The 16,901-nt window shown below is 42.0% G+C and overlaps 1 protein-coding gene across 2 annotated transcripts in view; it reads left to right on the forward strand.

The window, feature by feature from the left end:
• Window positions 1–16,901, forward strand: part of FER (FER tyrosine kinase) — a 485,813-nt gene that overhangs the window by 362,928 nt on the left and 105,984 nt on the right. For both annotated transcript variants that reach the window (XM_069752566.1, XM_069752558.1), the window contains exon 18: window positions 11,095–11,218. In XM_069752566.1, the coding sequence (XP_069608667.1) occupies window positions 11,095–11,218 (124 nt within the window). The remainder of the gene's footprint in view (window positions 1–11,094; window positions 11,219–16,901) is intronic.

Raw genomic sequence — 16,901 nt, forward strand, 5'->3', positions numbered from 1 at the left:
GTGTGTATGTATGTATATATATATATATCTACTATATAATTGTCTAAGGGTCACTTCCGTCTTTCTGTCCTTCTGTCTGTCTGTCACGGATATTCATTGGTCGCGGCCTCTGTGTCATGGAAATCCAAGTCGCTGATTGGTCGCGGCAAAACAGCCGCGACCAATCAGCGTCAGGCACAGTCCGGAAGAAAATGGCTGCTCCTTACTCCCCGCGGTCAGTGCCCGGCGCCCGCATACTCCCCTCCACTCACCGCTCACACAGAGATAATGCCGGCGGTAACGGACCGCATTATGCCGCGGGTAGCGCACTCCGTAACCGCTATTAACCCTGTGTGACCAACCTTTTACTATTGATGCTGCGTATGCGGCATCAATAGTAAAAAGATCTAAGGTAAAAAATAATAAAAAAATAAAAAATTGTTATATACTCACCATCCGTCGGCCCCTCCTCGCGACGCTCTGGTGACCGCGCCATGCATTGCGATCTCGCGAATTGATGACGTAGCGGTCTCGTGAGACCGCTATGTCATCATCACGCGAGACCACAATGCACTCTTGAGACCGGAGCGCACGAGGAGCGTCGGTAACCGCTTCCTGGATGCAGGGGCCAATGGAAGGTGAGTATATAACTATTTTTTATTTTAATTCTTTTTTTTAACAGGGATATGATGCCCACATTGCTATATACTACGTGGGCTGTGCAATATACTACATGGACTGTGCAATATACTATGTGGGCTGTGCAATATACTACATGGACCGTGCAATATACTACGTGGGCTGAGCAATGTACTCCATGGGCTGCGCAATATACTCCGTGGGCTGCGCAATATACTCTGTGGGCTGCGCAATATACTCTGTGGGCTGCGCAATAAACTCCGTGGGCTGCGCAATATAATGCGTTGGCTGCGCAATGTACTACGTGGGCTGCGCAATGTACTACGTGGGCTGCGCAATGTACTACGTGGGCTGCGCAATATACTACGTGGGCTGCGCAATGTTCTACATGGGCCAAAAAAACACAAATGTACTACGTGGGCTGCGCAATGTACTACGTGGGCTGCGCAATGTACTACGTGGGCCGCGCAATGTCCTACGTGGGCTGGGCAATGTACTACGTGGGCTGGGCAATGTACTACGTGGGCTGGGCAATATACTACATGGCCTGTGCAATATACTACGTGGCCTGTGCAATATACTACGTGGGCTGTGCAATATACTACGTGGGCTGTGCAATATACTACGTGGGCTGTGCAATATACTACGTGGGCTGTGCAGTATACTGCGTGGGCTGCGCAATGTACTACGTGTGCTGCGCAATGTACTACGTGTGCTGCGCAATGTTCTGCGTGGGCTGCGCAATGTACTGCGTGGGCTGCGCAATGTACTGCGTGGGCTGCGCAATGTACTGCGTGGGCTGCGCAATGTACTGCGTGGGCTGCGCAATGTACTGCGTGGGCTGCGCAATGTACTGCGTGGGCTGCGCAATGTACTGCGTGGGCTGCGCAATATACTACGTGGGCTGCGCAGTATACTACGTGGGCTGCGCAGTATACTACGTGGGCTGCGCAGTATACTACGTGGGCTGCGCTGTATACTACGTGGGCTGTGCTATACACTACGTGGGCTGTGCTATACACTACGCTTAAATATTCTAGAATACCCGATGCGTTAGAATCGGGCTACCTTCTAGTATATATATATATGTGTGTGTGTGTATATATATATATATATATATATATATATACATATATATATCTTTTAACTATAAGAAGTAATTAGTTAGAAAACTCATGAATTTTCACTCCTTATGAGAAACTTATTACAGCAAAACTCCCGTAAACCCTCAAACCTAAACAGCTGAGCAATAGCTTGAGGATAAGCAGGTGTAGCATACCAGGAGCTGTCATTAACAAAAAAAAAGCCATTAAGGTCATCACCTGAGGAGAGCCTGTTTCTTAAGAAACTTGAAATCTAGTACTTGCACAATGGAAGAAATGCACAGAGGATGGCAATTAAAATGCAAATCCTTCACACAAACACTTCAGCTTAATATGCTAGAGCCTTGGAGACTCAGTCAGTGTGCTCTTAAATCTGTTTAATAACCCTGCATTATCCTGTTTATTGCGAAGCATAAGTAGCTATACCTTGCTAAGAAAATTCTAATGTATATTTCTATTATGGAAGCCTTTCAAACCCTCACTTAACACAGTGGGTTGCTAAGTATATCTAATCTTCCTCCAAACATAACGATGTGGGCTCTAGATATTGTTGGCTATAAATATGCTTTAACTTGATATTGAATTAAAGTTAAATTGTCCATCGGGGTAAATGTTTTCACCCCTTCAATGTTCTCAATTGCTATTCTTTTATTTATCTCATTGTTAATCTATTAGCTACAAAATTGACGCCAAAGAGTTCATTGAAAACGTAACGCTACATACAAGCAGTCAAAAGTAACTACAGAAAAATACCCATTGGTCAAAATAAAACAGCAAAAGCTGGAAGATTGGATAAACAAGTAGGAAATCTACTATATAATTGTCTAAGGGTTACTTCCGTCTTTCTGTCTGTCCTTCTGTCTGTCTGTCACGGATATTCATTGGTCGCGGCCTCTGTCTGTCATGGAATCCAAGTCACTGATTGGTCATGGCAAAACGCCCACGACCATTGCCACGACCAATCAGCGACGGCCACAGTCCGGCGGCAATATGGCCGCTCTTTCCTCCCCGCAGTCAGTGCCCACTCCATACTCACCTCCAGTCATCCAGTCAGCCCTCACACAGTGTTAATGCCAGCGTTACCGGAGCGAGGTGTAACGCACTCCGGTTACGCAGCTATTAACCCTGTGTGACCAACTTTTTACTATTGATGCTGCCTATGCATCAATAGTAAAACGATCTAATGTTAAAAATAATAATAATAAAAGAAAAGGTTATTCTCACCCTCCGACGTGCATGCTGTCCTCGGCAGTGCAAGCAGCAGGTTCCGGTTCCAAAGATGCTATGCGAGAAGGACCTTCCATGATGTCACGGTCATATGACCGTGACGTCATCACAGGTCCTGCGCTCATACCAACCCTGGGACCGTAAGCTGCCGCGTGCACCGCACACAGGCGAAAGGACTACAAAGGGCCCTCGGAGGGTAAGTATATGTTTTTTTTATTTTTTAACCTGTTACATACAGTGGGGCAAAAAAGTATTTAGTCAGTCAGCAATAGTGCAAGTTCCACCACTTAAAAAGATGAGAGGCGTCTGTAATTTACATCATAGGTAGACCTCAACTATGGGAGACAAACTGAGAAAAAAAAAATCCAGAAAATAACATTGTCTGTTTTTTTTATCATTTTATTTGCATATTGTGGTGGAAAATAAGTATTTGGTCAGAAACAAACAATCAAGATTTCTGGCTCTCACAGACCTGTAACTTCTTCTTTAAGAGTCTCCTCTTTCCTCCACTCATTGCCTGTAGTAATGGCACCTGTTTAAACTTGTTATCAGTATAAAAAGACACCTGTGCACACCCTCAAACAGTCTGACTCCAAACTCCACTATGGTGAAGACCAAAGAGCTGTCAAAGGACACCAGAAACAAAATTGTAGCCCTGCACCAGGCTGGGAAGACTGAATCTGCAATAGCCAACCAGCTTGGAGTGAAGAAATCAACAGTGGGAGCAATAATTAGAAAATGGAAGACATACAAGACCACTGATAATCTCCCTCGATCTGGGGCTCCACGCAAAATCCCACCCCGTGGGGTCAGAATGATCACAAGAACGGTGAGCAAAAATCCCAGAACCACGCGGGGGGACCTAGTGAATGAACTGCAGAGAGCTGGGACCAATGTAACAAGGCCTACCATAAGTAACACACTACGCCACCATGGACTCAGATCCTGCAGTGCCAGACTTGTCCCACTGCTTAAGCCAGTACATGTCCGGGCCCGTCTGAAGTTTTCTAGAGAGCATTTGGATGATCCAGAGGAGTTTTGGGAGAATGTCCTATGGTCTGATGAAACCAAACTGGAACTGTTTGGTAGAAACACAACTTGTCGTGTTTGGAGGAAAAAGAATACTGAGTTGCATCCATCAAACACCATACCTACTGTAAAGCATGGTGGTGGAAACATCATGCTTTGGGGCTGTTTCTCTGCAAATGGGCCAGAACGACTGATCCGGGTACATGAAAGAATGAATGGGGCCATGTATCGTGAGATTTTGAGTGCAAACTTCCTTCCATCAGCAAGGGCATTGAAGATGAAACGTGGCTGGGTCTTTCAACATGACAATGATCCAAAGCACACCGCCAGGGTAACGAAGGAGTGGCTTCGTAAGAAGCATTTCAAGGTCCTGGAGTGGCCTAGCCAGTCTCCAGATCTCAACCCTATAGAAAACCTTTGGAGGGAGTTGAAAGTCCGTGTTGCCAAGCGAAAAGCCAAAAACATCACTGCTCTAGAGGAGATCTGCATGGAGGAATGGGCCAACATACCAACAACAGTGTGTGGCAACCTTGTGAAGACTTACAGAAAACGTTTGACCTCTGTCATTGCCAACAAAGGATATATTACAAAGTATTGAGTTGAAATTTTGTTTCTGACCAAATACTTATTTTCCACCATAATATGCAAATAAAATGTTAAAAAAAACAGACAATGTGATTTTCTGGATTTTTTTTTCTCAGTTTGTCTCCCATAGTTGAGGTCTACCTATGATGTAAATTACAGACGCCTCTCATCTTTTTAAGTGGTGGAACTTGCACTATTGCTGACTGACTAAATACTTTTTTGCCCCACTGTACGTGGCTGGGCAATATACTACGTGGCTGGGCAATATACTACGTGACTGGACAATATACTACGTGACTGGGCAGTATACTACATGTCTGCTGTATACTACATGGTTCTGTGCTGTATACTACGTCACTGTGCAATATACTTCGTGGCTGGGCAGTATACTACGTCACTGGGCAATATACTACGTAACTGTGCAATATACTACTTGACTGGGCAATATACTACGTGGCTGGGCAATATACTACGTGACTGGGCAATATACTACGTGACTGGGCAATTTACTACGTGGCTGGGCAATATACTACGTGGCTGGGCAATATACTACGTGGTTGGGCAATATACTACGTGGCTGGGCAATATACTACGTGGCTGGGCAATATGCTACGTGGCTGGGCAATATGCTACGTGGCTGGGCAATATACTACGTGGCTGGGCAATATATAAAGTGGCTGGGCAATATACTACATCGCTGGGCAATATACTACGTGGCTGGGCAATATACTACATCGCTGGGCAATATACTACGTGGCTGGGCAATATACTACGTGGCTGGGCAATATACTACGTGGCTGGGCAATATACTACATCACTGGGCAATATACTACGCGACTGGGCAATATAATACGCGGCTGGGCAATATAATACGCGGCTGGGCAATATACTACATGGCTGGGCAATATACTATGTGGCTGGGCAATATACTACGTGGTTGGGCAATATACTACGTGGGCTGTGCAGTATGCTACGTGGACATGCATAGTCTAGAATACTTGATGCGTTAGAATCGGGCCACCATCTAGTACAGTATAAATTGCCAATAAAAAACTATTTTATTAAGTCAAAGTAAAAAATCCAATCATGGCTTCAGTGTAAAAATGGTAGCAACTTATACGGCCAATTGACATGGTAATAATTAATAAACCAGCAATCTGTACCCGTCAGTCTAAAGAACATAGAGACCCATCATCAGATTAACATAATGACACGAAAAAAAGATGATACTAGGTCAAACAAATACCATATCAAAAAACACACTTTATTAATAATTATTAAAACTAAGACAACAAGTGTAAGAAAGGTGATACATAACAGGCGACATCAATGAGGGCATTGTAAAAATAGCAGGAGGCACGTACTCAGGAGGTACAAGTCTACAAAAAAATCATTTTAACTACCAATACTCATAACCAATTTCATAATTGATGACCATAGAATATAATTACAAAATGTAAGAAAAATAATGGAAAAATAATAAAGAAAAAATAATTGATGGTATGGAATTTTTCTGCGAGCGGAAGCCGGGAAAAATACCAATACACCACAGTCGTACTAGAAGTCTCATTCAGCTCAGCAATGATCAACGTTATAGTGCAAATCGAATATAAGACTAATGGTAAAGACAGAATCAACAATCAGGCCATAGTCTAACATAAGCCGCCGCATAAATTACCCACCGCAATGTAGACTGTCACTCCTGGGGACGCGCCTCCGCCCCAACGCGCCTTTCGGAAAACAACCTTCGTCAGGGGGCATAAATCACATAATGGCGAATGGTTTAAGAAGAGTTGACCCCGGAAATGCATAGCATCAAAGACCCGGAAGTAGTTGCGCGCCGTCATAGCAACTACAACGCCAGCATAATGCCAGAGCAGCAGAAGTACGAGGGAGACCACGGGGGCCCCACTTGATCCCAAACGTCCAACCACAGCCCTGGAGACGCGCAGGCGCAGAGAAGCCAGAGGACGCGCTCGGTAACCAGGTAACAATCAGGATCATAGTGCCATGAAACCAACGGACGCAGTCTGTAACTGGGTAAACACCCAGATCAGTACTGTAGTGTAAGGAGAGTATTAGGAGCAGTCACAGGAAAATGATATATACATACATTAATAATTTAATTCAACAACTATAATTTCGCCAACTTAGTGACTGCTAACTACCCAGAGCATATCACATTAGTGTCACAATTATCGCAACCACCTATATCAATCCATAAATAATCCAAATTAATAGTAACATTATCCATATCAGTCCAAGCAAAGCACGAATGTTTAGAAGAACCATAGTCTTTAAAAGTTCAAGTAGGTTCATCCTAGGAAGACTTGGTAGCAGGATTGATAGTAGAAAGTCATGGTACAATAACTTCAGAACGATGTCCAAACAAATCAGGGTCAAAATAAACTAAGATAAAACAAGAGGAAAAGATGATTAAAAATAATTAAATACAATACAACAACCACAGAGTGACGCCATAACCACAGCACAAACCAATTGTCACAGGAAGGGGGCATAGCTAATATTATCATTAAGGCCCGCAGGGTGGACTGTGTTCAAAGTCCAGATCCACCTAGACTCTATGCGGGCCAGCCGCTGAAAAGTACCCCCTCCACGAATCCCCACCTCCAATAAATCAATACCCCTTGCCCTGAGGAGACTGGCATCGCAGTCGTGGAATTTCTTAAAGTGGCGTGGCAGTGTTTTCAATGTGGAGATATCCTCCACCGCAGCCGATGCCCAAAACATGTTCACGTATGCGTGTTTTAAGTTGGCGTGTAGTCATCCCAACGTACCTTTTATTACATGGACATGTCACCATGTAGATAACATTCCTACTGGTACACGTAATTCTTTTCCTAACTGTAAATTCACATGACCCATCTGAATTGGGAAAGACCCCAATCCTCTCAATGTTTGGGCAAATATGGTGACTGCTAACCATAGGCAGGGACTGCAAACACATTAGAGTGAAACAACCTCACAACATTGTGAGAGTAATGCCTAATATTCTTAATGACTGAATGGGTTATACTGTTCCCAGGTTGAATGTAAGTTCCAGCAAGACTGCATAGGAAAATAACACTTAAATGAGTCGGATACCTATCTGTGTGGAGTAACAGCTATCCCAAGGTACATTTCGCTTCTTCGTCAGGAATTGTTAGGCATTACTCTCATTTGAAACCTTGTGATGTTGTCACTCTGTATTGTTGTTTTTTGTAGTCTCTGCCTTTGGTTAGCAGTCACCTTGTTTACACTAAAGCGATGATTGGATTTTTTACTTTGACCTAATAAAATCTTTTTTTATTTGGCAATTTCTACTGTATTTGCTCCTTGTTGTTTATACAAGCAGTCCAATTTAATAGTAAGTTTGTGGACAACTACGGTATGTACAAATAATAGAAACAGAATGGCACAATGGGTAAAAATATGAAGATTTTGTAAGACTGTTTTTACATCCCCTTCAATATGTTTTTGTCACAAAGTTTAGAAAGGAAGCAGGGATAATGCTGTATCACACTCAGATACGTCATCATCAGTAGTGTTAATCCGTATTAAATCTGTCTACTAATCCGTACAGAATCAGTACTCTCTCTAGCTGTAATTTGCACTTATTGCAATGGATGTGGCAATGATTTTAAAAGGCCTCCTCCATTAAGTTAAAAAGTGCCTTGTTTTTGCTGCTGTTTTATTCTTGCTGAATATTATACCGTAGTTTGATTTTGGTTTTTTTTAAAGTGCCATGGTTCTAAGAGATGTGACTTCTTATGTAGTGCTAATTTTAATTTTTTTGTCATGATGGGTAGCTAGGTCTGTGGTCCCTAATTTGGTCCTTAAAGCTACAGGGGCCCTAGGCTATAATTGTTCCCAGAATTACGCCTGATGGTGGAGATGCCTGGGTCACATTCTTTGCTCAACTCCTGCACCATACTAATCTGATCCCTCTCTACCCACCAGTGAAGAAGGGTCCTAAGTAAAAGGGTTAACCCAGAAAAGATAGACACCATAACTCGCATAGGAATAAACATTAAGGTATAAGAGTAAGAAGGCTCTGAGGCAAATAATCTTCATGAAAGAACAACGGGGAAGGAAAAGGTTTTCACAAAAACCGCACAACAGTCACAGAGCAACTACCAAAGATGCCTGGATATGTCAACTTCTCTAGACCATGTTAAAACAAGCTATAACTGGCACTCCCTAAACAGTTCAGCACACATATATAGGGGAAGAGAAAATATTAGTGTTTCTCCCATAGCATGTGATCAACGAGTACTAACATGCTAACCCAGCAGAGATTCAAAATACATTTTGTCTTATAAAAAAATAATGCATATTATAATTCCTGCAAGAATAGGAAATCATGTATTATTTTGGATAGAAATATTATATAATAATTATAGAATAATATAGAAAAAATTTGCATAAATCAATAGTACAGATGATGACCTAAAAAGTTTGTAATATGTTATTAGCTTTACTCTGAACTTTCAATTTCAGGTGTTTCTCAGGTTACAGCTAAGTAAATGTTTCACATCATGATGCCTCACATTCTATGAAGAGGGGAGGAGGGAGGGAGCAAGTTTGTGCTGAATCACAGACCAGAAAGAAACTGAAACTGCTAGCAAGCTAAAACATGAAGCATGCAAAGAAAACATACACTGGGCAATTTACTTATGCACAGTTTTATTGAAAGTTTAGAAATGCTTTAAGAAGTACTTGCCTCATCCTGTTTTCCTGTTCACACTAGCAGTTTTTGAGATGAGTGCAGGCTTGCAGACATTCCGTATCAGTGACTTTTTGTGCTGATCTGTAGGGGAGGAGCTTTACTACTGAGCATGTACATTAAGTGTAGCACCGATTCATCTCAACTAAAAGCCGAGATCCTTAGATCAGGAATGGAACAGACATTTCATATCTTTCGCAAAAATATTCAGCACATACTGCAATTAAATACTGTACCCAATTTATTATATATTGTAGGAGTCGGTCCAAAATTGACGCGCCACAGCCCCGAATTACACACTATGTCTAAACATATGTTTCATTAGTTTTAGTGTGCAAAAGAATAACTAAGCTTTCATTATTTAATTTTTTTCTTAAATAAAACATTTTTCCAGCATTGAAACTTAAGAAACTTTGGAATTGACTTTATTATGGGATTGCACTTCATTCTTATAAAAACAAAAAATAATGCAAGTGATTCCTAACACCTGCTTTTTCCTAATGTCTATCTTCAGCTGGATTCACATCAGAACATACTCATTTTGAGTAGAGATGATGGCAGTGAAAGGGTCAACCCTCGCTTCCTCCTCTGAGTGTTCTGCACATCATCTCTACAGAAAGCTTAAAGGGAACCTGTCGCCCCCAAATTGGAAGTTGGCCACCGGCATCAGGGGCTTATCTACAGCATTCTGTAATGCTGTAGATAAGCCCCCGATGTAACCTGAAAGATGAGAAAAAGAGGTTAGATTATACTCACCCAGGGGCGGTCCCGCTGCGGTGGGTGTCGCGGTCCGGACCGGGGCCTCCCATCTTCTTACGATCACGTCCTCTTCTTGTCTTCACGCCGCAGCTCCGGCGCAGGCAAACTTTATCTGCAGTGCACAGGCGCCGGGATAGGTCAGAGAGGCCCGGCGCCTGCGCACTGCAGTACTTTGCTCTGCCCTCAACAGGGCAGACAAAGTATGCCTGTGCCGGAGCTGCAGCGTGAAGACCAGAAGAGGACGTCATCCTATGAAGATGGGAGGCGCCGGACTGGACAGTGATGCCCATCGGATCGGACCTCAGCAGGAACGCCCCTGGATGAGTATAATCTAACCTTTTTTTCTCATCTTTCAGATTACATTGGGGGCTTATCTACAGCATTACAGAATGCTGTAGATAAACCCCTGATGCCAGTGAGCTTAGCTCAACTTCCATTTTGGGGCTGACAGGTTCCCTTTAAGTGTCCCAAGGGGTAGTGAGATGCAAGTGCCGACCCTTTCAGGGCCAGTATATAAGTATTCCAAGTGAGTATATTCTGATGTGAATAGAACTAAAGGCCAGCCATTTGACTAGGGAAAAGCAGGGGTTCGGAAGTCAGTTATGTGAATTTTTTTTTTTATTATTATTATTATTTTTACAAAAAATGAAGACAAATTCTCTAATATATTTATCAACCCTCAGATATTTTCATGGTGGACATAATGTATAAATAAATATGTTAAAGTTTAGTCACTCTTTAACATACTGGCCCACAGATTGCTCATTTCTTGTCAGTAGACATCAGCGGTGTGTAAGCAATGGGTATATTGAGCTTCACCATGCTGATTCTTTATCCCATCCTTTTTCCTCTCTCCATTGGGAAACTTGTACTCTGTTGATCAAAGAAGGAATATGGCTTTTGGGCTAATGAGCATTCTGCCAAAAAATATGTATTTGTGACACATTTTGTTAGTGAGATCTTACATTGATAGCAAATTAAAAAGTTTCTAGTCAGTGAAATTCTCATTTCTTTTAGGTCTCAATGTCCCTTTTTCTATTTTCTCAGGTGGTGATTTCTTGACCTTCCTAAGAAAGAGGAAAGATGAGATGAAACCTAAACAGCTTGTAAAGTTTTCCTTGGATGCTGCTTCTGGTATGGCCTATCTGGAGTCTAAAAACTGTATTCACAGGTATTATCCTATGAATGTTTATTATTTTAAATATTTTGCCGATTTCCTTCTTTTTAATTTTATTTAAATATTGTTCTTGGGATATTTTCTTAATATGTGTTTCTTCCCATGGGTCAGATAACATCTTGTAAAAAATCTCTGGTTATTCTCCTTGAAATTAAAATAACACCATAATATATACCTTTTTTTCGGACAATAACACGCACTTTTTCCCCAATTTTTTTTTGGGGAAAATGGGGGTGCGTCTTATGATCGCAATATACTTACAAATCCTGTAAGCGGTCCCAGTGGCGGAGATCTGTAGCTGTGCTCTGTGGTGCGGTGGTGTCGGGGCTCTGTGGTGTGGCCGCAGCGGGGCTCTGCGCTGTGTGGGGGGTTACACCAGCATTTCAGCGAAGCCCCTTCAGCTCCGTCGCTGCAACGCGGTGGCCTACTGAAACATGGCCGCTGGGGGCGGCGCATGCTCAGATTCAAATCTCTGCATCGATATCTCGTCTCCCGAGTTCACGGGACGAGATCTCGTTGCCGAGATCTGAATCTCAGCATGCTACTCCCCCGGCAGCCATCTTTCTGGAGGCCTCCGTGTCGAAGCTGCGGGGGCTTTCAAGAAATGCCGGCGGAGCCCCCCATGCAGCACAGAGATCTGCTGCCCCAGCACAGAACCCCAAACCCGCAGCCCCACAGAGCAGCAGCAGCACCACCGCACCAGCCTGGGATGGGATTTCCCGGATGCCACCGCACCAGCCTGGACCACCGAACAACCTCTGTGACTACACCAGTGCCGAAACCCCTCCCTGGTAAGCTGTAAGACGGACCCCCATTTGACATATTTTTTCCCCCCGTATTTTCTCTCTGAAAATTTGGGGTGCGTCTTATGGTGCGGTGTGTCCTATAGTCCAAAAATACGGTAATCTCCCATCATTTACTTTTCACTTTGCTCCTTCACAGAAAACCACTAAAGACAGTTGTTGCCCAGTATCCCACAGACCCTGAATTACATTCTTATGTGATTATTTTTTGTTTTGTTTGCTTGTTTTTTTTTTTAAAGATCTGTGATTTATACTATTTTTTTCTATCAATACTTTAAGATCTTGGTAATAGTATTATGAGAGAGTGCAAACCCAACCCAAGAGAGCAGTTTTATTTCAAGACCTCCTGGAAATAGTTATTTCGGATAGTAGACAAATACTTATTTTTTTTATCCTGTACCTTTTTTACACATGGTTATACATTCTTTTTTCTTATCACTTCCTTCTTAAAGAGTTATGACTTTTTCTGTACAGTAATGATTCATTAGAACAAAACAGAGGGACAGGCTTGGCAGATGATGAAGTCATTTTATAGAGAAATGCCTGCTGAAAATGCACTGTGACCAATTCATTTAACACTTGATCTCTAGAGCCCACTACTTAATTGGACCTCTTAACATTTATAGCACACTAGAGGACTTTGAGGCTTCTTGTCTGTAAAAGAAACTCTTTAACTTTTTATTACCGCAGATATAACAAACTCGTACAGATTCTGTAATTTTTTTTTCGTTTTTTTTCCTCATTCTAACTTCCCTCAAGTTATGTTTCTTCTTTTCAGTAGATTTTGTGACATTTTATAACAAATTTACCAAATCAGACTGATTAATAATTCTTGGTGACAATGTGAGACGACACTGTAGAGTTTAAACAGTTGAATGCCACTGGCGTTTCCACTGATGATCTATATGCATGTGTTCTAAAGGCTCCTATGAGTGTGGTGCTGTGTTCGCTATTACATTTGTAAAGTTAGAAGCTTGGCTAGGGGTGAGCCCCTGGGTAATGTAATGCAACGGTGCAGTTCTGATATCGTAAATCTTGATATGGCTTTATGTGCTTGTGCCAGAGTTGCAAGTTGTTATAAATGCTAGAATTTACCTGAATTATAGGTACAGTACCTATATGTTGCACTACTTTGGTTACTTTGTCCTACTAAGTGCAACTTAGTGATTACATTGCACCGTCCCAATGACTATAAGCAATCGGCTGCAGGGAGGATATGACTTCATTTTCTCCCTGTAGCAGCTGGTCCAACTTCTGTATGACGGCCATTTAAATGCTGTTTACCTCCAGATTACCACTTTATCATACAGGCAGCTGTACTAATGTAGATGGCAGAAGATTGTCGCTCAGGCAGGGTATATACAGGAGCAGAGAGTGTGCAGAAGTGTTCTACACATAGATTAAATTGACGTGGGGCTGGTCAGGAGCTCACAGTAGAGAGGGGTCTGCAGCACTGAGAAGAAGCAAGTGCTGCTGCAAAACATAGTTTTAGCAGCTCAAAAATCTCATAAGACCACCAGAGTATATAATAAAGAAACTTTATGTTGGGTTTATATTAGCAATAAATATGTATTTAGTGTGCTTTGTGAAAAATAGCGTGATTGTGAACATTGCGGCATTGTCGCTGAGCTCAGTGATTAGCTGCAGCGAAGATGCACAATGTCACGGCTGCAACCAAAACCCCATCACTGACAGTAAGCCGGTGCTGGGCGTGTGGAGGCCCAGTATCTGCTCTTTTTGTTATATTCCAGTGTTAGGGGTCTACTTTCCTGAAAGTGGAAAGCCTCTCTAACTAACTTACTAGTCTGTGGCCATTTCTACAGCGAGGTTCTGGAACAGTTAAATGTTTCCATGATTTAGGTAGTTTATTTTTCTTGTCCACAGAGTGCTTTCACAGACAATCTCTTACAAGCTCTATACAACCTACCAGAGGCTCTTCTGCCTCCCAGCAGACTCGATTTTCATGAAGACAAAATATTGGTTTGTACAGCCAGAGAACAGAAGCTGCTTGAGCGATGAATCACTGTATCAGATTTGTTTTTAAGTTTAATTTTATCTTGTGATCCCGAATAGAGAAACGCTGCTTAATATCCTCAATATAAATAATGGAAAACCACATCCAAAAATGTATATAAAGGCTGCCTCATTTATAGCACATCTGTAATTAGTAACCTTCCTGCCACAACTACAAGATTGTTGTTTTATTGATTAGTTTTAATATAAATATTTTTAAATATATAAAAATAAAAGAAATTCTATTGCCATTCATAGAGACGAATTAATGCCCATGGTAACCAGAGTGTAGATGTCGTGTGGGATTACTCTAGAATACCTAATATAAAGCTTAGTCAGACAGCAAATTATCAAACCGACACAGGGAACATTGGTAAATTGGAGAAGAATTGTTAGCTCGATAACTTCAGCCGTCACTCAATATAATCACAAAACTAGTAAAGAGGTGCGTTTACAGAATTCCTTAACCTTTTTGTAGGTCAGGTATGGCCCCACTCTGTCACTATTGGATTTAGCTAGGCTAAACTCTGCTGCAGAGGCCGAGGGATTTTGCAGGCTTCTACTAACATTGAGATGGAAACCTCCAGGAGCAATCTCTAGTAGTAACTGCTGACGGCGCTCAGATAGTGTTACTGGGATGAATAAATAGAAGAGTGATTGTAAAAACAACTAGGTTTGGTCATACAGCACCATAAGACAGATAAAGGGCAGGCAGTGATCTCAAGACAAAAAGCGGCCTTGGTCAAATCCAAAATGGCAAATAGACACCTTCACAACTGAACCGAAACAATACATTATTGCTCATGCAAGGTTTGGCAGATCTGAACTGGTTTACATAATTCATAGTGATCAGCAAGAGGCCACATACTAATCATCTGACATAAATATGTCCCTTTCAAGGAGTTGTCCACCTTTTTTTTTTTTTTTAAGTCTATGCATTTTGGGCTTAAAATATTTTTTTCCGTTAATTTTTTTTTCTACTTTTCAATTGGTGGAAGTTTAAGGACAGGTCTGGTTACATGCTCCTCCATCAGCCATCCATTGTATGCACAGGAGATCTGAGCAGTATATGGGAAAAGCTGTACTAACAAGGAGGAGAACATGTCCTACCTTTGTATTACTAAGTCCACAAAATCATGTCCCCAAAACATCTGGTAAATTAAATCTAATATGGCTGAACGCATTAACTCAGTCTGCAGGCAGCAATAGACAGTATAGTACAGAGGCTATAGGAGGCAAACAGTGATACATTTTCATGAAATCCAATTGCAAAAATAGTTTTTTTTAGCCCCAAGTACATTCATTCATGTAAGTAATAACAATTGTCCCTAAAGGTGGTCAACACTTAAATTTGTAGCAGTGCTTGTGGCGTTGAACAAGGAGGACCACATTGTGAATGATGAGACCTTGTGCGCTATCTGCATCCAGCTTTATAACTGACTTATATTTCGGTGAACTTTTCCTTGTACAGGCAAGATGTTTAAAATTGTGTAAAAATTTTTAAAATAGCGACATTAAATATAGCAGAAAAAAACAAAACACAGCTAAACATCTTGAACTTGGTTTTAAAAATAAAGGATTTCCCTTCAAAGCAGCATGGTGGCAGATTAATGTCAGCACTACATTGCAGTACACTTTTTTCCCATCTGTCAAACAGTAGCCAGATGTGTGGACTGTGCCTTCTTTTACAGTATGCAGTCCCAAGACATATGTCTTAGATGTACAGTGGGGCAAAATAGTATTTAGTCAGTCAGCAATAGTGCAAGTTCCACCACTTAAAAAGATGAGAGGCGTCTGTAATTTACATCATAGGTAGACCTCAACTATGGGAAACAAACTGAGAAAAAAAAATCCAGAAAATCACATTGTCTGTTTTTTTTATCATTTTTTTTGCATATTATGGTGGAAAATAATTATTTGGTCAGAAACAAACAATCAAGATATCTGGCTCTCACAGACCTGTAACTTCTTCTTTAAGAGTCTCCTCTGTCCTCCACTCATTACCTGTAGTAATGGCACCTGTTTAAACTTGTTATCAGTATAAAAAGACATCTGTGCACACCCTCAAACAGTCTGACTCCAAACTCCACTATGGTGAAGACCAAAGAGCTGTCAAAGGACACCAGAAACAAAATTGTAGCCCTGCACCAGGCTGGGAAGACTGGTAGCCCTGCAACTAGCTTGGAGTGAAGAAATCAACAGTGGGAGCAATAATTAGAAAATGGAAGACATACAAGACCACTGATAATCTCCCTCGATCTGGAGCTCCACGCAAAATCCCACCCCGTGGGGTCAGAATGATCACAAGAACGGTGAGCAAAAATCCCAGAACCACGCGGGGGGACCTAGTGAATGAACTGCAGAGAGCTGGGACCAATGTAACAAGGCCTATCATAAGTAACACACTACGCCACCATGGACTCAGATCCTGCAGTGCCAGACGTGTCCCACTGCTTAAGCCAGTACATGCCTGGGCCCGTCTGAAGTTTGCTAGAGAGCATTTGGATGATCCAGAGGAGTTTTGGGAGAATGTCCTATGGTCTGATGAAACCAAACTGGAACTGTTTGGTAGAAACACAACTTGTCGTGTTTGGAGGAAAAAGAATACTGAGTTGCATCCATCAAACACCATACCTACTGTAAAGCATGGTGGTGGAAACATCATGCTTTGGGGCTTTTTCTCTGCAAAGGGGCCAGGACGACTGATCCGGGTACATGAAAGAATGAATGGGGCCATGTATCGTGAGATTTTGAGTGCAAACCTCCTTCCATCAGCAAGGGCATTGAAGATGAAACGTGGTTGGGTCTTTCAACATGACAATGATCCAAAGCACACCGCCAGGGTAACGAAGGAGTGGCTT

This window comes from Ranitomeya imitator, chromosome 1, assembly GCF_032444005.1.
Source record: "Ranitomeya imitator isolate aRanImi1 chromosome 1, aRanImi1.pri, whole genome shotgun sequence".
In the NCBI taxonomy this organism is placed as follows: domain Eukaryota; kingdom Metazoa; phylum Chordata; class Amphibia; order Anura; family Dendrobatidae; genus Ranitomeya; species Ranitomeya imitator.